Source organism: Phaethon aethereus (genome assembly GCF_964289735.1).
Source record: "Phaethon aethereus genome assembly, chromosome: 4".
Taxonomy (NCBI): domain Eukaryota; kingdom Metazoa; phylum Chordata; class Aves; order Phaethontiformes; family Phaethontidae; genus Phaethon; species Phaethon aethereus.
In genome coordinates this window covers 77,802,169-77,826,849 of record NC_138578.1, presented here as the reverse complement: position 1 = coordinate 77,826,849, position 24,681 = coordinate 77,802,169, and the positions used below count along the sequence as shown (strand labels likewise).

The 24,681-nt window shown below is 40.1% G+C and overlaps 1 protein-coding gene across 6 annotated transcripts in view; it reads right to left on the bottom strand.

The window, feature by feature from the left end:
- Window positions 1-939: 939 nt before the first annotated feature.
- The window catches only part of CTBP1 (C-terminal binding protein 1), a gene marked incomplete at both ends in the record, with an annotated part of 196,199 nt that continues 172,457 nt past the window's right edge, over window positions 940-24,681 (bottom strand). For 3 of the 6 annotated variants that reach the window (XM_081999169.1, XM_081999171.1, XM_081999174.1), the window contains 5 exons: window positions 940-1,126; window positions 6,690-6,807; window positions 10,266-10,393; window positions 12,534-12,664; window positions 16,593-16,807. In XM_081999169.1, coding sequence (XP_081855295.1) covers window positions 940-1,126; window positions 6,690-6,807; window positions 10,266-10,393; window positions 12,534-12,664; window positions 16,593-16,807 — 779 coding nt within the window. The remainder of the gene's footprint in view (window positions 1,127-6,689; window positions 6,808-10,265; window positions 10,394-12,533; window positions 12,665-16,592; window positions 16,808-24,681) is intronic. The other 3 variants (XM_081999170.1, XM_081999172.1, XM_081999173.1) reach the window with 2 other exon arrangements.

Sequence of the window (24,681 nt, the reverse complement as noted above, 5' to 3'; positions counted from 1 at the left end):
ATAAAAGTTGAATAAACAGTTACTAGAAATAAAAATTTTTACACATATGGTATTTGTCTGGGATTTTTATTTCTTTAAAATAATTCATACAAATGGTTACAGTCACAAACATGATTTTAACCAAAAATATTGCTAGCCTACCACATTACCAGGAAGGAATCAATGTAGGCAATGAAATGCTGCTACTTTTCAGTAGTCTAGTGCCTTTTCCGCATACCACCAATAATATATACTTTAACTGGTGACAAAAAGCACAATGCTCGTTTATACAAAACCTTTTTTTTTTTTTTCCTCAAAATCTCTTTGCAAGGTTGTCTTCATTTTGAAATAAGGGAATTCATGCCAAAATTAGGAGAAACTGTTCTTTTGTTTACTAAATTATTCTAAAAAATAAGACAAGCAGGTAGAAAAAACAATGCACTGTGTGGCGTAGAAAGAAAAATGGGAAAAATTCATTGTCCTGAGAAGTTTGCCAACTGCCTCATTTTTGGGCATGTTTTAACATATAAAAGAAAGGATTTTTAATCTCAAAATTGGTTTGTTGAATGCCTCCCTTATGTTTTTCCTTGTTGACAGCTAAGCAAACAAACCCTTTTTAATGTTCTAAAAACTGTACACAGACAAGTACATTCATGATATAATTAACTACTAACTTCTCTTGCTTAACAAAGAACCCATAGGACACAGAAACAGTGAATCAGTCCACTGGACAGGGACAAACTACAATTTATACGGAGGAAAAAATGTTTCCAAATCTTCTTTTTGTCTCCCACCTTTTCCTTTTATACTGTATATTGGACCAGTTTCTAAAACAATAATCGTCTCCTCCTGTAAGTTCATGGTTTTGCCTTTAATCAAAATCCAGGGTTTTGTTTTGTTTGTTTGTTTTCCACACACTGAAGTTGAAATCGCCGATGTTGGGAATGCTGTTTTCATAGGCTACAATTGGTCGCTTGGGTGGTCTCTATCAGCTTCTGGTTTGACAGTTTGGCCAGGGGAAGGAGCATGGGGTGGGTGGGCTACAGCAGGGAGGCCGTGTGATAAAGACATAGGGTTGGGGACTATTCCTTCTACTGCTGCAGGTATGCCAGTTGAAGCCACGCTTACGACGCCTGGGGGATACCTGCTGAGAGAAGAAAACGAGAACATACATTAAAACCAAGAGATGACTGACTGGAAAGTCCACCTTGCCTCCTTCTAGAGCTACCAAGATGCTGCATCTGTTTTCAGACCAGTGAGAAAGACAGGTGGTTAAGCTCCAGATGAGATACCATATGCAGATACTGCTAAATAATGCATAAGATGCTGTATTTTACCCACATGAGAAATAAAGGTTTCCTAGCTTGTTTCTTCAGATTAAATAGCATGAGTGGCAGCACAGCAACAGAAACAAAGTACACCTCAACAAGAAGTAGTACAGGCTAGGTCTGCACGACAGGTATCTGTCCTCTATGATTTTTCCTCCAAAGTTGAACTTTGGGGATATTTTTCTCTTTCATTCTCACATAGAAATCACTGTTGTGAATTGAGAAAATAATTCTTTAAACTTTAATCTTGCGATTGTAGCTTTCTGCTAGCCCTTCAAAAGAGAAATCATACCCATACAGTCTTAAGATGACAAATTCAAGCCTATTGCACCCGAGTGCCTTTTCAGCATCAAACCTGCCACTGTACTTGTCTGAAAGAGAACCAGTATCAGTTGTACAGAGGACAAGTGCTTTAGGCAGACTGCAAGAGACAGAGGTGCAAACACAAAAAGTACCGATGGTTTTAAAGATTTCTTACTCTATCTAGACGAACAGTGAGGCCTAAATATTTTATTAAATCAATAAAAAAAATCACCCTCTGATTCAGCTTGATTTTATGATGGCTCTGGTATTATCAAGCTAAAAAAAAAAAAAAATCTTACGAATCTACTGTTTCAATCCAGGCGTTCAGATGTCATCAACAAACACTGGTATTTCACAGTGCTGTATATAAACAACAGCTACACACGAGCACTTTTAACAAAAATATGTTTCCTTTTTAGACAAATAACTTGCAAATGGGTACTGAGGTATCTCACGCTGGCCACTTGACACCAGCCCTTTGCCTCCCTTCCCCATCATAAAGCTGCACACTAATCCCTTCTTCTCTCCCGCTACGTTCTGCCCATCCAAGTGTCCTAGTAAGAGCATTAGCCATTTAAAAGCCTAAACACACAAACCTACCACTTACTCACTGCAGCATTTGCTACCCTAATATTTACTTAGAACTACATGGGAGACAAGGCACTTCGAGCCTTGTCAAGCTTTTTCAAATATCTCATCATTCTGATGTTGATTTTCTTCTCAGCAGAGGTCAATGCTGCATGCATTGGGGAATTTCACCCTATTTCAGTAGCATTTTTTCCCAAAGTAATGCATGTTTGTGCTGCTCATCCTAAGTTCCCTCAAACTGAGAGAAAATTAGTGCAGAGCTTATGCAAAACTCAGAGAAGGAATCAAGCTGGATGAAAGCATACTTATTTGTTCTTTTTTCTTCCACCACAGAAACATCAGGGAAGGCGATTTTTGCAAGCACCGTGCCAGAGAGGGTCAGCATCGCTACGTGCCACGGCACAGGGACGATGAAGACACCATACACTGGCCTGGTCATTGTGGGAAAGACTCCTACAGATTGTGCCGCTGACGGTAACCTGGGATGGATAGCCAGTATGTGAAAGATCACATCACCCGTAGGCCAGCGAACTTTGTTCCCAACTGTACACATATTTACAGGGCTTCCTATGCCGATTCCTCCTCTAGAGAGGTTCCTTAGTATTCATTTGCAGTTGCTAATGGAATTAGTTGCTTGTTTCAGTATGTCAATTTGACTTATTAATCAAATTTGCTTCAATTCCTATGAAAACTGTCAGACTGAGTATTGTTTTACTTACTCAAATTTAATTTTGAAACAGCTTATCTGTTACTCTAGGTGCTTTGCAAAAAACACAACATGACATGACAAAAACTTCCATTTAAAAGCCCAACACAGCAACCATTTCCAGCACAGAATCTCTACTTTCTAACATCGTATTCCCTGAGCATCAATACACCGGAGCTGGGAGAAATCAAGGAGAGAGCCAGGTCTACAACTGTGTTTCCTTCAGGAAGAAAAGTCGGAGCTCCCCCTCATAAAAATGGATGGTGGTGGATCAGGAGCATTAACAGTTCCCTTATGAGCACATTAAGCAGTTCTAACTACACATCTGTAATTCAGCTTTGACTCCAGATACACTTGCTGTATATAGAAGTATTCCCCTTGGACACCAAGTTACAATAATTGGGACTCTACCTGCCAGCACATCTCCTAAGACGCAGGCTTCCTAAAGGCTTTTAGTAACATCCAAAAGTCCTACAATTGTTTTTCTTGTCCTCAAGCTACACAGTGGCAGTAGCCAAAATGCAGATAACATGGCCCCCTACAGAACCTGCATTTCGCTTGACGACTCCTAACCCTATTTTTCCATTCTCTTTCCTTAATTTTTGTCCCTTTTTAATTTAATCACCAGTGTTGTTCAAATCATATCCCTGAAAGGAGGGCACATAAACTCAACAGCCTCTACACATGGGCATTTCTATGCTACATAACCTTCCCTTATGTTGCTATTTATTGCTTTTCTATTCTTAACCAGCAAATACATTTCCCCCAGCACTTCATAAAGTTGCTCCCAATCTTCCTCCTCTGGCAGCAGTAAGATGAAACATTTTCCAGGTAAAATGTCCACTAAATTAAATTTTTGTGAAAGCAGAAGCGAGAGATCAGTTACACCTCCTCTGCTACTTCATTCTCTTCTTTCCCCTTCCCCAACACAATCTTAATTTACAAAGGAAAATACAGTATCCCCCTTAATTACAAGTGAATGGCAACTTTAATTTCTATGTTAATCTGTATTTTTTAAAAATACAGAAGCACCTTGAACTCACTATGTTAAGCTCTGTTCAAGAAACTGAGTCTGTCCCAAAAGAGCTTAAAAATTTAAGTGCATGCTGTTGTCTTACATTACAGAGTGTGAAAATCACCAGTGAAATAACTCCTGAATTACCAACATATAACTATTCTCGTCCAAGTACCTCTTCAGTACCTAGATATTCTCATCTTCTACCTGTTAGAAGGCAGAAAGATATGTCGACATGTCTATAAATTGCACAATCACTGTTTACCAGCTGTAAAATTTCACTGTGACTATAACCCGCACGCTCGGCGACACGGGAAATGGCAGGGTGTTATTTAACAGGCAGCTCAGTAACAAAACCACAGTAATAACACAAAAGCAGGGTATATTATGCTGCTTCACCGAGACTACTGCAAATAGTTTCTTCTCAGGAATATTGTTAATCTTTACTCATGGGATAGGTCCCATTCGCTTGACCTTTTGTGTCGATAGGGTGTCTTGCATTTCATGTAGTAAATGGGTTTGTTTTCCACAGAATACAATGATACTCAGAAGATCTAGATTATATTCTGCTGATGAATGCTCAATGTTCTTTGCTTGTGATAATATCTGATAATTTAAGAGTTCTGTCCTACATCAAAATACAAGTAAATGATATATCCAGAATAAAACAGTCTCATTAGTTTTAGCTCACCGAAAGAGCTATTTGCATTTTTTAACATATAAATTATTATCCCAGGTCTTATCTTCTAATGCAATTACACGACTATGATACGGTTATTAGCACATCTGAAACACCATACTGCCTGTGAAAGACTCCAGAACTCAGTTAGTTGAACATAATCTTGGACTGCAAAGAAAAGAAAGAAAAATTTGTTTCAAACAATCAATTCAAATTCTGTACTTAATCCAGGTAGGAATTAAGCAAACACTGCTACTGAAACCAACTTCTTCGTAAAGCCTGAGCGTCAAGTCCTGCATTTTTTATACTGCACAAAATAAGAATTGCCTTCACGCACACTCAAGCACTATTCTATCACCCTTCCAGAAAGAAGCTTTTAATATTTGTTGCATTGACTCTTAACTTCTCCCCCCAAATTAGTTTTATTTTGCATTGGAAAAAAATTGTGAAGTCAGAATTTATTTACAATGAATTTTCTTTATTGAAAAAACTGACTGAAACAATGTCTTAAAGAGGCATTCAGTTCTCTGTTTATCCTGCTTAAATTACCTTGTAAATCATTAACTCCCAAAACATTCCTAAGTTAAAACTCATTTTTAGCTGTGAAGCCTGCTCCTGCTGGACTTGTGACCCCCAAAATGAGAACAAACAACTGCATTTTATTTGGGCACACAAGCCTGTTCCTAACTGCCATGACAGGGTTGGAGTTATTACCCAGTTCAGCAATACCTGCCTTTAAGCCTCAAGTGCATTCAGCTATACCCTAAACACTCCCAACTGAAGTCAATGAAACCACATGCTGTGTGGAGGAGAACACATGTGCTTGAACTTTTCATTTAAGCCAATAAAAACACCCTTCCTCAGATATTTAGGGCTATGGGTCCTTTTTCCAAAAATAAACATCGTGTTGTGATGCAAGATGTATGCACGTTGATCAAATCAAAGCTATGCTCTTCCCTTGGTGCACTTATTGCTACTGATAAGGAGATTTCGGCAGAGGGTGGCGACGTTCCCCAGTCACCTCTCCATCACTTTCTGATGAGACTGTTAGGAGTCACTGGGACACGAGAGCTTTGCGTCACTTCTCAGCAGTGCACAGCTGGGTTCTCATATGGGGTAACACAAATAAAATCCTCTATCTATTAGAAGTATGGGGCAGGCCTCCTAAAGAAGGACAAAGATAAGAAAGATGTGTGAAGAAGGACAGGAAATATTAGGAAAAAGAGTTATAAAAAAATAATGAAAGGACTGCACTGTCCCTTCCCTCAAGGCATCGGGAAGCAGCTGTTTGTAGCTTTCTCAGCCAGTTTCATCCTACTTATGAGTAAATACCATACTGGAAGATAAAAAATTGCAGACATTTTTCATAAATAAAAATTGTGTGAAGTTGGCTACTAGGAAAAATCTGCTGCTAGAACAGCTGCTAGGGATAAAGGGACAGAGAAAGGCTCTCAAACAAATAAAGTAACTAAGGAACGTACATATTAGATGTAAAAAAATTACCCCTTTCTATTAATTATTAAGAGCTGCTTTCACAGTTGATTGAGAATACATTGATCAAGTCCCTCAAATGCTTTTGCTTAAAAATTAAACGTGTAATTTAGAAAACACTATTTTAAACATATTGCTGTAATCACCACAGGCTATTCCACTGTATTCACTACTGAGCTATTTGTTCCCTTGCGTGTCTGGAGGCCACAAAACCACGTAGAAATAGTTTATTATTGAAAGCCTTTCTGTAACCTACTGCTGCATCATTACCTTCAGCAAAACAAACATAAACTTCCACTATACTCACTGGAGCTGACCAGAACTGTTTTACTTCAATATACAAAAAAATGTGTATTATTCAGATATTACTAACCACACACAAAAAAAAAAAGGATAAGAAAAGGAAACGTACTTACGTACTGCTTGACTGACTTCAACTAGCAAAACAAGATTATCCTCCTGAATGCAACAATTATAAAAACAATATAGCTGGGGCCTAATCCAAAACCACTTCATTTATTAATAGAAAGGTCTTATTTATTCTTGATTACCTATCTCTGAATGAAGGAGGTATTTCTTTTACACCTGCAGCACGCTTACCTGTATGCAGCACCATTAAGCTCTGGATGAACGACCCCGGGATCCATGCTGGCCCAATGTGTAGCTGCAGTCAAATGATCTTTGTTAACACAGTTTTTCAGACTGTCTGGAATACGACCTAGGATGAAGCAAGGGAGAGGAGATTAAAAAAACCCTTAACTGTATGCCTTATGCTCTTAATGTATCTATGTTAAAAATAGTTACAAATATTTGCATATTTAAATCAATACATAAAAATCACACTGAGCTCATTTTTGATCCTCACTGTTCCCCTTTCATCTGGGACTTAGTTAATAATGGTTGAAATGCTCTGCGTAATTTTTATTTCTCTACCTGTCCCTGTCTTTTGTATACAGGGTCTCAATAAAACCATAATCAACAAGATTCATGCTTTCCAAGAAGCTAGAACTTGAATATAGAGCATGGCTGCCACTCAAATTCAGTAACGTAGCCTCCTGCTCTCTGTCTTAAACTTCACTTTTCTCCTTTTCCCTCCACGTGTAACAGCAATAAAAACTCTTATTGAAGAATGTAGGATTCTGAACGGAGCTTTGCCATAAACCTGAACATGACTGACACTTTTTTCTTGTCCTCCTGATCTTCCCCTACTTTATCTCCATTGCTCTTCACGTTTATTTACTATAATGTATTAACCCTCAGCCATCTCTCTCATTCCTACAAAAAAATGAAAGCAATGACACCAGAAAACTCTCTTCATTTCTTCAAAACCTTTTCTTAACCTCTGAAGTACAACCGAGGATTTAAGACACAGATACTGGAAAATCTGTCAACCTGATTCAGCACATACTGGGCAAACCTCTGAGTGCCTTCTGAAGAACTATCTCCAGCCCTGCAAAAAGTGACACAAACAGATACAACACACATTTTCTTCATGGCAACAGGAATATTTCCACCTATTTCAATGGGAGATCAACTGGAGCCTGTGTTTTTTTTGACATCTGTTTTAATTATCTTTTCTAAAGTTTAATCTTACTGTGCATTTGCACACACAGAGGTAGAAAGAGGTAAGTTCAAGTCTACCCCTGCTACTGTTGGCAACAGTACTCCAGAAATGCTTTCAAAAACTGACCATGCACCATCATTAAAAAATTCAGGCTTTTTCTCTCCAACTTCCTACTGGAAATTCGATTAAGGCCTTCACTATCCTTTGCCTGCTCCTCCCATCCATCAGCCTGGCCACAATGGGGCTGTAAAAAAGGCTTTTCATAGAATTGCTTTTTGTCTCGTGGATACCATCAAATACTCGTTACTGCTTTGCTTGCGCTTACGCCACTAAAACTTCCCACGTCCCCTATGCACAAGCCGAAAGGGCTTCTGAGTTCAGTATCAGACAAGGTACGTGCCCCATTATGCCTGAATTCCTGCCGTCCTCCGGATTAGAACTCATCTTCTAAGTTTAGCTGAAATATACATCCATCTAAACTTCTGCCAGAATTGTCCATAAATTCAAACAGTATCTTTCTTCTTCCGATGTTTATCCTTTGCAAGTATTTTTAAAGTGCAATCATGTCTTCCTCCCAGCCCCTCTCATTCTTCATTTCACTGACTTCTGTAGGCATGTTCTACTAGTCTCCGCTTACAAAACAGTATTTTAAAATTTATTTTAAACTTGTAACAGTCTTTTCACTTGCCACACTTGCCTTCCCGTTTCTTCCACACTGTTTTCAGTGGTCCTTCTTATTTAATATTTTGAATGTTTTGATGTTCAAAAATATATTCAAAAATATCTAATCACTGCTTATTATTTTTATTTTATACATCAGAACGTCACTGCCTTTTTGGTAACAGCAGAACCACTTAACATCTTTATCGTCAGATGGCAGTCATAGCCTGCATTCCTTCACTGTACACCTTTTTCCAATTAGTCTTCTCCCTCTACACCTTCTCTCCCCTATGGCTTTCACATACCCAGCTTTATCCCAAACTTCCTGTATCTTTCCTGTATTTGTTTCACTGCAATTCAATGTCATTCTTACCTCCTTAATGCTGGCCTCAGTTTGATCTTACTACAAACCATGTGCAAACACTGAAGTGCTGAGAGCTTCAATACAAATCAATTATATAGATGGCTGATAGCACAATCACACACCTTAAGAAAATGTAGGTCTGTCTTCCTAGGTGTGTATGTTTGAGCTATTGCACAGTATTTAACATAAAAATAGCTCCGTATAGCTGACTCTTACTCAGTTTTCTGATCTTAGCCTATTAATGCTTATTTGCACATCAATCATGTGCCAAGTAGGTATCATATGCTGGATTGTGCAATCTCTCCCAGAGCTATTTGGGAGCAGGCAATAGTTATACAACAACTTAATGGATGTACTATTAGAATTCTTCTGGAGTATAAGCACAAGGACCAATTCCAGCAAAGGGATGGTCGGACTCTTCAGGTTACCTCTGGAACAGAGAGAAATAGTGTTGTAGAGGGCAATTCAGATCAGGAGATTAAGAGGCGCCTTTAATCACCATCCAGAGGAGAATCTTCTTTCTGCACAGGCTATATATGAAACTAAATTGGCCAGCCTTTCTAGGCACAAGATACAGGAAAGGCTACTGCTAGTGCTTTTTTGTAAAGCAGAGCAATGTGTTGGCACTGAACTACTCTCAAGGTGACACAGATGGCCCTTCATGTCTGCAGAGCATTCAGCCTATATTGCCAAGGGGGAAAGAGCAAAGTCCTACTAAAGACAGAACATTAGTGTTTAATGAATCATTTTCCAGTATGAAAATCCTTCCTTTTATTTTAAGCTACAAGGGATTCAAACTGATGCCAAATGGCTCACTCTTCTCATTTTATTTATTAGCAGTGCGTGTTCAAGACATAACTGTTTTCTCTTATGTGAACAGTTTACAATTACATGGTAGTTATATAACAAAGAGACTTTGCCCTTTAAAATGCCAGACTTCTTTAGCAATGCTTTAAAGAGAGGAAACTAGGGTAGAGTAGCCTCCCAACAAAATACGGAAAACTTTGTTCTGACGTAGAAAATGAGTTATTGAGATATGAGCATTACCAGGAACAGCATGAAGCTCTAAATCCTTTACCTCTGAACATTACAGCCTTAAAGACACTGAAATTCCTGACCCGTCCTCTAAGACAAAGTTGGATGAACTTTGGAAAATACAAAGGAGCCAAAGAGAAAAGAATAAAGGAAACAGAAAAGCTCATGACAAGTATAAGTGTGCATCTAGGAAAACCTGTGAAAGATACTGGCAGTATGCCGATGACTTGCAGGCAACCCCATCAAATGGGCAATATTTACATGCAACAACAATAAAAAGCGGATTTTTCACATATAAGTACGTTTCTGTTATTTGGAAAAAGTACTTATTTTGCAGTGCCTGCCGCCTTTGTAATTGCAATGAACCTCCAAAATCATCTGTTCCAGCTCTGAGAACAGATTTAGCAGTATTTGCTGGTTTCTATGTTCCAAATACTGGAAGTGGTGAACAAAACCCAAGGCTGGTTCTTTTCAGCATCTTTCAAGACTGAAGAATGAAAAAGTTTGTTAAAAAGAAATATGCACTGAAGGAGCTAATAAGGTGAGTAAGTACCTGTGATCGCCCTTCGGATCTCTCGTGCTGCTTCCTCCCGCATCTCAATTGAGGCTTGTTCGCTATACCAGGCTGCATGTGGGGTACAGATCAGGTTTGGTGCATCCTTCAAGGGGCCCTGACTAAAGCTAAATGAAGATTTAAAACAAGATCAAATGACAAAAAATATTGGGGGTGGGGAGAGGAGGAAGATCCAGATGGTTTTGTACATACACAGATTAATTTCTACAACAGAAAAGAATTGCATTCTATTCCTTGTTGGGTTTGTTTTTAATTGTCAGTTAATTTAGTACACTATTCGTGATATAAATAAGCAACAATCACCTCTCATAGACTCAAAGGGTAGAACCTAAGTAAGGTAGCAACATTAGCTTCTGTCCAATGCACTTACTGCTAACTATAGCCACTGCCACTCCAGTTCTGGTGCAGAAATGCATAAAGCAAGACCCAAATCAATTCAGGATGCCATTCCATTTGTCCATTTCATCACAATTTGACTTTTACTGCATTAGGCAACAAAGCTCTGTTCTCTCAAGAGTCACTGTCAATGTGACATTTAGTCATTTAAAGAAAAAATCTTACAATTATTTCCCAATAAGAAGTCTATCCATCAGCAGTCTGAACTTTTATGATAATTCAGTTCTTTTTTTCTGTTATTTTTAACTGTTTTTTCCTTTCCTGTTCCGTTATAGAGACTCCACTTTACAGGAAATTTACTTTACAGAATGATTTTCAGGGAAAGCAATAGATCTATGTAAAAGTGCTATCACAGCTACAGAGAAAACAAACTGAAAACAATGGAAACTTGCTCCTATTTGTTTCCAGTTTTAATAATCTTACAGTCAATTGTAACAACAGGAGAACAAATATTTTAAGACAAAAGCATGCTTTCAGAGATGTTCATAATTCATAAAATGGTAGATTTCATCTGTAGTTCAATAAACATCAGAATATCTGGCAAGACTCTTGAATAAAGAGTTGCATGCTGCAATCAGATAGACATGCAGCACTGAAGCCAAAGGAAATTGTGGCTGTAATCCTGCAACTGAATCTCTGCAGATGGCATCTCCATGCAGTAAACGGGGCTTCCTATAGGTGCAACGGCCTGCTTGTGCAGATCTGAGATCTGAATTGGGAAGAATGTATGTAGCTGAAAGTTCCTTGAGCTGTTAAGACTCCAGCTTTGCACAGCACTGCTGCATTGTAATGACTACATTTAGAAGTAAATGAATGCAGGGTATGCATAAATAAAATTAAGTATTTGTGATGTGGCATTGTGTCTCAGCAGATATAAAAAGTCTACCTAGAAGGATACTATTATTATTTTTTTAAAGCTTCTATTCCCCCCACAAGCTGATAGGAAAGAGACTGTCCTCTCTCCAGTGTTTACAATCTGCCCTCAAGTCCTGAATCTGTTCCTCTTCAAAAACTTATGTGGATTGTTCCAGGTAAAATTAACATTTCTCCCTGCCCAGACTGAACAAGTGAAAAAGGCTTGTCACATACAAGCAGTCTATTCTCATAACTCTAACTCAGAAGTCAGGCTCAGGACTCAAGGACATATCAAACAGCCTTGCTTCTGATTAGGAGTGCTGATAGCGCAGTACCAATGCCACTTTGGGGAGTGGGGCATTTCTGCCTAAAATGCTGAACTTCTCAGTGCCACTCAAAAACTAAGGCTTGTGCTACCAGCTCTGCTAATGACAGCAGAGTTACTACTCCCCCAATAAAGGGTAAAACAAAACAAAACCTGCACTCTGACCACCTTCCTTATCTTAACTTTTTTCTGCAACCTGTTACATTTATGGGTTTCCTGCAGAGGCAATCTGGACAAAGTATGTCCTCTACTCAGAGAAGTGTCATAAAGTAGTTATTTCTCACACCAAATCTCAACTCTTTGCCTTTTGAATCTGTTCAGCCATCAACATTACTTGCCTCCAGAGTTGCATCAATGACAAAGGAGAACTCCCCTCAAAGCTGTGCCCAGGATTTGAACCAAAGTCCCTGCTATTTCTACTAAATACATTGGAATTTTTTTTAAGGAATTCAATCTTGGATGTCACTTTTTTCACTTCTGACCACATACACAAGCTCCATCTACATTTGCATTAGTCCAGTGCTGCACAGATTCATGTTGCTTTACTAAGGAGTATTTAGCTACCATATGAAGGGAAAACTCCATTTACTTATTGCTGTTGATTGTATCATGCACTAAGACTTAAAAATAAGAAAGTGAACAAAATAAAAAGAAAAGAAAAGGAAAAGCACCTGAATGGTTCTGACTCATGTACATCTAAGGCTGCCCCTCGTATCCTTCCTTCCTTCAGGGCCTGTGCAAGTGCTTTTTCGTCTACTAACCCACCTCGAGCTGTGTTGACCAGGAAAGCCCCTTGTCTCATCTAGGGAAAGTTAAAAACAAGAATGATGAAATAAAAATAAATGAAATAAAATCGTTGTGGCATTATTTTTTTACTCAAAAGAAGCATCCATTACAACAAAGGCTATTCAGCTGATTTAACCTGAAACAGTTGTCTTCCCTTTGCATTGGAAAGTACCACAAAATGTGATGCTTCTAACATAAAATGCTATTTCACAGCACTTAATAACCTTTCGTTTCTTGTATGTAGTGCCTTTTAATAGAAGCGTTGTTTCAGATATTGTGCAGTAACATGATCAAAAGATACAACCATGCATATGAAAGTGACAGATCATTTTATGCCTTTTTATTTCACTGTGAAATTGCATGAGACAGAAACTACAGCACATTCTTAAACAAATTCATATTTTGTGGTTTTCAACTTTCACACAGATAAAAGCCTACATGAATTTTTCAGAAAAAATCAATGCTTTTGGATTTTCAAACACTTTTCCCTTTAGTTGCCAAAACACAGCAGATCTCCGTTTTATTTATTTTTGTTTCTTCAGCTTCCTCCTCCCTGTGAGACTTTTCAAATAAAGGTCTAAAGAATTCTTATATTATTCAATTAAAAGGCATGAAAACGAATTTGGTTGAGAACACTGTGTGCCCAGGAAAGAAGCTGTGCTATGCATTGTGCAGATTAGCATTGTAGATGACACTGTGTGGGGAGAAGTACATGAATTTACACCGTAATATATCCACAACTTGAAAACAAAGTGGAGGTTTAAATGAGAGAGATGGTACAGAAAAAAAATAAATTACTACATCCTGCTCCCAGCCACTCTAATGCTTCATCTTTTACCAGATGTCTTAAACTCAGCTTCTGATCTCAGACGCATTTCTGTGCATGAAGGTAAGCATATGAAGAGCAGGAACCATGGTGAAGATAAATGATAAAAATCTCATTTTGTACTGACTCCATCTCTCACCGTAAGAAAACCCCAACATTCTGACACCAAGTCACTACTTGAAACCTACACAACAAACTAAAGCTTATGGAAGTGGATCCCTACTCTGAAAGACCGATTTGAAATGCCAGATTCATGAACAAGGAGGTTTGGATGAAAGTCAGCTACAAGAATTTTTTTACATGAGATCATAGGAAATATTAAACAATTAACATGCATACGCTTGCAGTAAGGTTATATGAATAAAATCCCCACCATATTTTACTGGCCAACTACTGTGGCCCTGCCTCTCTCCATTTGCAGACTCTTGGGTTTACAGAAGAGCCATCTATTGGTCTGTATAGCAAAACCAAAGTCCACTTACAGGAGCAGAACTGAGAAATATTTCTTTCAGGTTTATCTAATTAACTTGGGAATTAGAACAGTGAAGAAATAGTGGCACGATCTTAATTTGGTCTAGTAACAAGAAGACACTCCTGATGGGAACCATCACTGCATCTCCACTACCTAAGTCAGCTGTGAGAACTAGATCAAAACTAGCAGAGGAGGGCTCACCCAAGTGACAATCACACCTGCTGTGCAGACGTGCCGTATAGGCTCGTGGGAGCTCATATACCCTTCCTATATCTGCACTCTTGCAAATAGATAATTGGAGTTTTAAATATAGCTTAGTGTATTTATATACCCTTCGAAGGACTTGAAAATTTTAGTCAAAATGAATTCTGTTAAAATTTTCTGTCCAACCTTAATAACCCAGAGTTTTCATTTTAGGACTATTTACAAAACTCTAAGACAAGTCCAAATCAAACAGAACATGGATGCGTAAATGCATTCTAGTGGGAATGAATTACGCGACTCATGATGAACTGTAAGGGTGGATGCAGCTGGAGATGACCCTCAACGATGGGTGGACACTTGAAAGAGCTTCACAGCTACAACTGCTGACAGCTGTTAAATTCACCTGCACTAAACCTGCATAGCTGCTTTAAAAGTATACTGCGTTTAAATGGCAGCATCTTTTTCTCAAATCTGTAAAACTAAAGATGACCTCAGCTTCTCTTAAAAGCACTTGGTTACCATGAGTTCAATAAACACAAGCTTGAAACACATCTCTGAGCTACTCTGGGTCTACAATGCCAAGCACAATAGCTAGGCAGAATGCTGACTAACTAAAGGGAAAAGCTACTGAAAGAGAAGACTGACACCAAATTTTCACAGACATTTTAAGGTTACGTAATTTCAGATTCTAAACAAAATTCACGGTGAGACTTTAATGAAATGAGATGCACCATACTCCTCTGTTCCTTGTTTAAAAATTGGTTATTACATGAGCATGCAATATTGGATAAAAGTGGCATGCAATGCTCTCTAAAAATTTTAGGCCAACTCTAATATCTGTCAGCTTAAAGATACCTATTCTGCTCTTTTTGATATAGATTCAGAAGATCTGCTCTAGGCAACCTACGCAGTCAGAGGTGTTACAGTTTTATGGTTTTCACATCAACTGTTACAATACAGACTGCTTCACCCATCTTCTATCCAAAGCAAGAATTATCTTCTAACATTTTAATCCTTGCTTTAATCATGAAGGATAACAAATAGCGCGATAAATGCTTACGACATCCTTTCCAGTACAGACTTTATTAAATGCATTTCATTTCAGATGGTATCACTCAGTTTTAACCTGTTTTGTTTTGTTTCTCTGATTAATGCACTAAGCCCTCTCCAAAGCTCATCACATTTATCCACCTCCACTCAAAAACTTCCCGTGACGTGCTGGCCCATGTTTCAGAGTCCACTGTATAATGAGTGACCACTGCTAAGCCTCCAGATGGTCCCACTGAATTCCATCTAGATGTCTGCTTGCAGAGACATCTAACCACGTAAACACCACAAAATGCACCTGAGCACACAACAAAAGATAACGTTCAGGGCAAGGTGACAGAGCTCTGTTCTCTTAGAGCTTTGCATTTGAAACTTCATTTTTTAGAGTTTTAAATCCCAAACCCTGACTTTATATTGGGATGGATCTGCAAAATCCCTGAACTCTCAAATCAAGAAGTGTGTTATATTGTCAGTTTTCTGCCATGATCCTACATGACTGTGGAACACGTTCAGTAATTACTTCAGTTCTCCTAAAGTTCAAGACTAGTAGGTGCAAACTATTTCTCAGAAGCCAAGCAATGATTTTGCTGCAAGAGTGCTACTGTCATTGTTACCAACACATACAAACACTACATTTATAAAAAACAGCAAAATCAACTATTATATCTTGGAGTTTCTTTCCTGTACACTATCTACATCCTTACATCTCAACATTCTATTTCTTGCTGTTACCTACACTGAGGTTGGAGTCAGAAGCTAGACACTTAATGAAAAAGCTTAATATCAGATTAGTCAATAATGGAGCAGTTATTACACCTAGATTTTGAAATTATTTTACTATTACCTAAAACTTCAGGGAGAGGTTAAGTACTAATTCCAAGAAACTTCCCCTGGCTCTCCCCGCCTCGCCCCCCCTCCCCCCCCCGCCAAAAATGCATGCTGTAAATGTGATGCATCCACGAAGCGCTCTGCAAGCATCAGGACTGAGCACAGGGGGGAGCCATTTAGTCATAATCCTTAAATTGCATGTAAGGAACTCAAACTGAGGAACAAGAGTGAAAAGCAGAATTGCTACCTGAAAACATACAGGTAAAGGAAGTAGCTACTAGAAGGCATAGAAAAAGTGCTTTTATATAAATGCAACTTTATTAAATCTGAGCAACATTAAGAGCAAATTATTTCCACAAATGCAATGTTACTGAGCAAAAAAGACAATAAAAGCAACAATACATAAGCCACCAGCTACTTCCTAATCAGTTATAAACCTGCTTGATCTCAAAGTAGCAAAAGGGAAAGAAATATTTTTCAAATGAGAATCTGCCTGTTTACAGAAACAAACACTATACGGTGTCAGCCACCAGCACCAGTGTGGAGGGTGCCCACAGAGATTATTACCTGCTTTATGGTGAAGTCATTAATAAGATGATGATTGTGTTCATTCAAGTTGCAGTGCAGGGTAACACAGTCACTGTGGAACAGCAGATCCTGCAAAGTGCTCACCCGCTGCAGTCCCAGAGCACGCTCCATGCCATCCGAGAGGTATGGGTCATAGAAAATTACACTGAAGCCAAAGGCTTTGGCACGTAGCGCTACTGCTTGCCCAACACGCCCTAGAACAAGATAAACATGCCATGAGAACAGATATGAAGCTGCCAGTGCAAGGTAGCCTCCTCCTTCCTATCGCAAATGCTTGTATCAAATCACACCGTTTCATACAGCAACTGGAAGAGGATAAAAAAAGAGGCGGCTCCCATCCCACTCGAAATCATCACTAAGATCAGAAGTGTTACATCTGGGCTGTTTCACACTGCCTTGTTCAAAACAAAGCCGGAGGTTTGCACCTTTTGCAACCGAAGATCTGAAATGCCAGAAGATGTCACCTAATCTGCAGTAATCTGTGTAATACAAAGGTTTGCCTGCTGGGCCTGTTTACGGTAAAACATCGCTGCTTGTGAATCCATCCTGCCAAGGCCGTACTCTTACCCATATTGGATCAGCTGGCTTTAATAAAAAGCTGTAAAATTAATCCTCAGAAATGGATGCAATAAAAGATAATTTGTTTAATCTGAAGCTCAACCGTTCTCAATGCAGGGAGAGATCTCCTTTTTGAAATCTCCTTTTTGAGCTAGTATTTTCTTTCATTTGGAATAACATCCTTTCAGCATTAAAATGCCTACAAGAATCCTATCATCTTAGGCTCCAAAAATCTTGTATCCATCTATCTAAATGATGAGTAAACACAGTCCATCATATGGGACCTAGTCAAGAAAAGCACGGTACCATTTGGCATTCGCATTGACCTTGGCTTTTCTCTGTTCCACTTTCCTTACTGCTGTATTTCAGAGTTGTGACTAAAATTGCTGTTTGGGCATGACTTCATGCCACATGTATCAGGAGGTGTGCATTTCCCTTTGACACGCTACCAGTAAAACACAGAGGGGAAAAAAGGGAGTGAGCACATCTAGTGAGCAAGGGTATTTTGAAGAACGAGAACTAACACACTTTCCTGGTTAGAAGACTAAAACCTAGATACTCACATTAGAGTATTACAAATGTTAGATAAAGACATTTCAAAAGCATCACTAGACACACCATAATAATCGTCTCATTTTTTAAAAAAAGTTTTCTTTTGTAACATCTGAGTTTGTTCAAAAAAGCATCAAATTAACACAGGGAAATCCCGTCTCTTGCCAATTGTGCTTGAAGGGATTTCCCTCCGCTTTTCAGTTTCTCTTTGAATAAACTTAAGAAGCTGCAGGAAGAAAGGTTTTTTGTTGATCATTTAACCTGAACACAGCAATTCTGCAGTGCTTAGTTACAGATGTGCTTGGAATATTAAACAGTATGTCAATCTGATGGGGGCTGTCTGCTTTTCTTTGAGGACTCCGAGTTAAAATACTCTTCAAAATCTTTTATTTCAATACTTGCATACATGTTATTTGTTTGCTTTTCAAGCTGTTTTTTTATAAACTTGAATTAGACAATTTTCAGCACAAACACTGTATTATTTTCAAAGTTTGGCATGTTCACAGTTCAAGGAATCAGTCACACAACTGTAAACATATTTTTTTTTTTAAAGGAGGCACATTGCTATTACTCCAGCTCCATTCATTTTCACATGCAACACTGTCATCTGTTCTTTTTTACACTCTTTTACAACACTAGTACCTGAGGGGATTCACGACAGTGAAATCTCTTAAAACAGACTCTCCAGTTAAAGCTACACTTTCCATTCATTGCAACCAGGCTAATAAACCAAAGACTTCTTCAATGTGCACAAAGTTTCCTTCTTGAAACACTTGGGAATCACATGCATGTCCTTACAGCCAGAATTGTCCTATTACAATTATTTTATGGGATAAAACTCTTCCGCAATGGTAATTCATATTTAGTCTCAGTCGTTAGACAAATACATAGACGGACACCCATAATTTGCCAATTCCTTTTTAAACAACAGTCTGACAATATAGTAAAACCACAAGTTTATGACCGTTTTTTGCTTTCCTGAAGAACTTCTACAAAACTCTCCTGGGTCTGAGGGGAGGCTCCAAACCTACCGCAGCTTATCAAGAATAACAGAAGAGCATACAAAGCATCCCACCTTCAGGACAACTCTATCTTAAAAGCATATACAATCACTATGAATATTCATGTCTGCTTCCAGGGAAGGCAAATTCTAAGTTCAGAATATCAATTTAATGTCTCGGTTGGTAGTGGGGGAAGAATGCAGAAAATGCATGTTGTATACAGTTGCAAAAAAAAGCAGAAAGCAGGAAAAGCCTATTTTAGAAATAAGAGATTTATATAAAGCCCGAGCAAAGCCCATCTTTTCTCCGCATCATTTCTCCCCTGTATCATTTCAGTGACACCAGAAGCGTGGAGAGACTCATCAAAGACACCTGGGTCTCCTGTTACAGTCTGACTCATCTACTCCCCCCAAGTCTTCCCGTTTGTAGGTGTCTCTGACCTTGACCTTGCCAATGACCTGCTTTGAGTGTAACGGTATGGTACCTGCAGTTGTCAATGACCCCCATCCAGCCCTTGGGCAAAGAATGAGCATCCTATGCTGGTACTGCAAAGTTTTATAAAATGCCCCCGATACCCTGGAAACGTTGATGACCTGCTCGCAAACTTCCATGGAAAGAATAAGTGCGGTCACTTAGCAGCTCTCTCCTGTCTATGCAACAGTAATGGAGAGTCTGGGTAATTTTTTGTCCCTCTTGGAGAAGTCTGAAATGTGGAGAGTGCCATTTTGCTACATTTCCTGCTGAGCACATTAAGAGAGCTAGTAGCACTGCTAAGGGTACATCATTTATTGTGTGCTAGTACAACCCAACTCTTAAGCCTTAATATTGTCTGATAATGTAAATCAGTACTTTGGCCAATATCTCGTCAGGACCATAGGCCTGTTGAGAGAATATAGCAGGTAGGAAAGACAAACTGAGTGATGACATTCATTATGATGTGGAGACAAATCTATCTGGAGGAATTTCACCTCTCCTGAGTGAGGAAATGCATTAGCTATTAGTCATCAGCATTTGTAACTGGGAAGGAAGGGGAAGGGAGTGTGACTTCACTGCTGTAAAATTATCATTACAGCAGAACCAGGTCCAGCTATCTATTCATCCAAGTACTTACATGCTGCTGCTGCTCATAAATATTCTTCTTTAAAAAAAAACCCTAAAATGTCTAGATAGAAGGTGAAAAGGTAATGTTTTTTTTTTTCAATGCAGGGCTTACTATACAAGCTCATGATGCATCACTTGAAATATAGGACATTGGATAGTAATAAAGATTAGAAGTGACAAAGACAGCTGTTTAGTGATGTGATATTATTATTTATGTAAGGCTCAAAGAATCACACACTTCATAAAGACAGAGAGAAACACAGGCTCTGCCCTAAGGAGCTCAGAGGCTAACCAAACAACAAAACAATGACGGATGGTATCCAACAAGCACGAGGAGGCATTATGCTGTTGAGTCTCTGCTTATCTTCAAGCTCAATACAAGCAGAGGATGAGAGATGGGGTTGACTTTAACGGAGGAGCATAGAGTAACAGGATTAAGCAGGACAGACCAAGTGTCAAAGCAGGAATATGCATGAGAGGATGCAAAGAAAAGAGTGGGCGACGGAAAGAAAAAAGCAAGTGAGTCACAAAACTTGGCTAGACCAGTGGATAAGGAAGTGAGTAGCTGAAGCTTTGGAGGGAATGACATAGTGTGCTGGTTTTGGCTGGGGTAGAGTTAATTTTCTTCATAGTAGCTAGTATGGGGCTGTGTTTTGGATTTGTGCTGGAAACAGTACTGATAACACAGGGATGTTTTTGTTACTGCGGAGCAGTGCTTACACAGAGTCAAGGCCTTTTCTCCTTCTCACCGCACCGCACCAGCGAGTAGGCTGGGAGTGCACAAGAAGTTGGGTGGGGACACGGGGCATCGGTTGGTTGGTGGTGAGCAACCATTTTCATTTGCATCACTCATCTTTCTTGAGTTTTAGTCCCCTCTCTCTGTGATTTTTCCCTTTCATTACAGATTTATTATTACTATTAATAGTAGTATCATCATTATTTTTATTATTTCAATTATTAAACTGTTCTTATCTCAATCCACGAGTTTTCTCACTTTTACGCTTCCAATTCTCTTCCCCCCATCCTGCTGGGGGTGGCTGTGAGTGAGCAGCTGCATGGTCCTCAGCGCCCAGCTGAGGTTAAACCACAACAGTCCTTTTTGGCACCCAATGAGGGGCCTGAAGGGTTGGAGACAGTAATAGATTGACCAGAGCACATTAGAAGGGATTTGTATCTGTTAACAGTTGCGGGTCACGGTATTGATTCATCTGTTCTCGATACTAGTTTATCTGATCTGCACCATGCTCTTTTTTTTGCTGTACATGTTAAAGATTGGTGTTGGCCTTTGCAGTTTGCTGTGCTCTGTAGTGATCCGTGATGTTTTGCCTGGGAGATTTGTTATTAAAACACTGACCTTGAGCTTAATCTGGTATTTGGGCCCTGTACTGAAGCCATTACTGTACTTTGGGTACCATCTCACAGAGACAATTAACAATTACACATCTTCCTCTGAGAGGTTTTTTGTGGAGGAAATAACAGAATGGCACCTTCACTACCTTCTCCTGTAATGTTTTTTCCCTTCTTACAATAACTTCTCAGTATCTTGAATATCCTTGGGTAGTTAAAATACTTTTATTGGTATTTCGTAGGAATATTGCTTTGGTTTTGTCTAAGGTTAACAAGCAATTTAGGAATATGACCCAGGCTCCATGAGAGTATGGTAGTGGGCAGCATGGCATGTGGGAGAATACAGGCAGGTATTGAGAGAACTTGTCACCTCCAATGGTCTTGACCTTTACTGCTGAACAACTACAGGATCCTGATGAAGTTACAGAATGTTTGGGAAAAAAAATACCAAGGCTATTCCAAAGAGACACAACTTACCGCACTGTGCTGGGCCCTGGTCAGCATCTACCAGCACTGCTCCCTATTATGCAGCACCCTCAGGGAGATGAGAGGAAAAACAAACCAACAGACACTATGGCTAAACCAGATGCTTATCAGTCACCCCTACAACTAAAAAGAAACAATGGAAGCGGAAGTCGGGGTTGAAGAAGCTTCTCCTAAGAGGGAGCAGGAGAAAGAATCAGAAGAGGCAGCATGTTCTGCAGCAGAGCAGTCACAAGAACAGGAAAAGACTGAAATCATCAATGAAACAGAAACCACCCAATCCCTATCCCTATGTGAGCTGCATGATATGTGAAAAGATTTCAGCTGTCAACCAGGTGAGCTAATTCCCAGCTGGTTACTCCGATGCTGTGCTAGTGGCCAGCAGTCAGGAGTTAGAGCATAAGGAAGCCCTGGCAGCTGGGATCCCTTGCTAAGGATAAGGCCATTGACAAAGGGACTGGAAAAAAAGCAGGAGTCATCAGTCTTTGGCAGCGACTCCTGACAAGTGCAAAGGACAGTTCCCTTCAAGGAAGAACGTGCCAATTCCAGAAGCAAATGGACATACATTAAGGGAGGTATCCAGTATCTGAGGGAATTACCATGTTGGAGGTGATCTGTAACAACCTGGGTGACAACTAGGCATCCAAAGACCCGCATGAAATCTGGTGCACGTGGTCCATGTGGCAAAAGTTTGTACAGAATGCACCAATGTCATACAACCACACCCTGGCAATAATGAGCTGGACAGACACAGAGGCACCAACTTTAGATGAACTGGCCAGACAACTCAGAGAACACAAAGATAATCTCACTTCCTCCACATGGGCCCGTGTCTTGGCTGTGGACAGAATGACCCCAAAAATGTGCAAGCAAGCCGAGAGGGTAGGTCTTCCTCACGCACTCCAAGGCCTCAGATATTAAGTCTCAGCCTTTTTCTGTTCAAGGGAGAGGGTACTGGTGGCACACACCACATGCAATCCTGTGGTTCTTCCTATGTGACCAGGGGAAGGACATGAGGAAGTGGGATGGTGAATCTACCTGGAGACTAGAAGCTCAGGTACAGGACCTGCAAGGAAAAACAACAGCCAAAAGGCATCCATCCTGGAAAATTACAAAAATGGCAAGATGGGCATCGTCATATCCCAATGGATGTGATCAATGAAGTAACAGCTACATCTCCACCAATGAACAAAAAAGAAACACAAGCTGTCATGGGTTTTTGGAGAATGCATATTCCAGGTTACAGTCTGATCGTATGGCCTCTCTATCGAGTGACCCAGAAGAAGAGAGACTTTGAGCGGGGCCCTGAGCAGCAGCAAGCCTTTGAACAAATTAAAGGGGAGATGGTTCGTGCAATAGCACATGGGCCAGTCTGGACAGGACAAGATGTGAAAAACATGCTTTACACCTCAGTCAGGGATAACAGCCCCACATAGAGCCTCTGGCAGAAAGCGCCTGGAGAGACTTGAGGTCGACCTCTAGGGTTTTGGAGCTGGGCATATACTGCATCTGAAACCTGTGACACTCCAACTGAGAAAGAAATATTAACAGCATATGAAGGAATTTGAGCCGCTTCAGAAGTAGTTGGTACTGAAGCACAGCTCCTTTTGGCACCTTGACTGCCTGCGCTGGGCTGGATGTTCAAACGGAGTTTGCATCTATGCATGATGCAACCGATGCTACACGGAGTAAGCGGGTCGCACTGATAACGCAATGGGCTCAAATGGGAAACTCCAGTCACCCAGGAATTCTGGAAGTGATCATGGACTGGCCAGAGGGCCGAAACTTCGGAGTGTGTCCAGAGGAGGTGACTCATGCTGAAGAGGCCCTCTGTGTAATAACTTAGCAGAAAATGAAAAGCAATATGCCCTGTTTCCAGATGGATCCTGTCATATAGTGGGAAAACATTAAAGGTGGAAAGCTGCTGCGTGGAATCCTACACTGCTGAGGGACAAGGTGAATCAAGTCAGTTTGCAGACATGTAAGCCATCCAGCTGGCTTTAGATATTACTGAAGGAGAAAAATGGCCAATACTTTACACGGACTCATGGATGGTGGCAAATGCTCTGTGGGGCTGGCTACAGCAATGGAAGCAGAGCAACTGGCAGAGCAGAGGCAAATCCATCCAGGCAGCAGAATTATGGCAAGATATTGCTGCTTGGGTAAAGAACCTGGTTGAAAAAGTACGTCACATAGATGCTCACATACCCAAGAGCTGGGCCACTGAAAAACATCAGAACAACGAGCAGGTGAACCAGGCTGCTAAAACTGAAGTGGCCCAGGTGGAACTGTATTGTGAATATAAGCATGAGCTACTCATAGCTCGATCGGCCCATGGCACATCAGGACATTTAGGAAGGGATGTAACATACAAATGGGCGTGTGATCGAGGGGTGGACTTGACTACTAATGCCATTGTACAGGTTATCCATGAATGTTTAACGTGCACCATAATCGAACAAGCTAAGTGGTTAAAGCCTTTTTGGTATAGAGGACGATGGCTGAAATATCACTCTGAGGAAGCCTGGCAGATCGATTATGTCACATTACCACGAACCCACCATGGCAAGCAGCATGTGCTTACAATGGTGACAATGATTACTGGATGGTTGGAACATACCCTGTGACCCACGCCACTGTCCTGGGTGTTGAAAAGCACATTTTATGGCGACACAGCACTCCTGAACGAACTGAATTGGACAACAGGACTCATTTCTGAAACAACCTCATAAACACCTGGGCCAAGGAGCATGGCATTGACTGCGTGTATCCAATCGCCCATCAAGCACCAGCCTCTGGGAAAATTGAACGATACAATGGACTGTTAAAAACTACACTGAGAGCAATGGGCACGGGGGCATTCAAGCACAGAGCCACTTGGCTAGCCAACACTAGAGGATCTGCCAGCTGCCCAATCAGCGCACTGTGGAAGGAGGTAAGATCCCCATAGCACACACAAGGAACTTGCTGGATAAAACAGTGGATTATTCCTTCCTCAGGAAAAGGTAAATCTATTTGTGGGACTG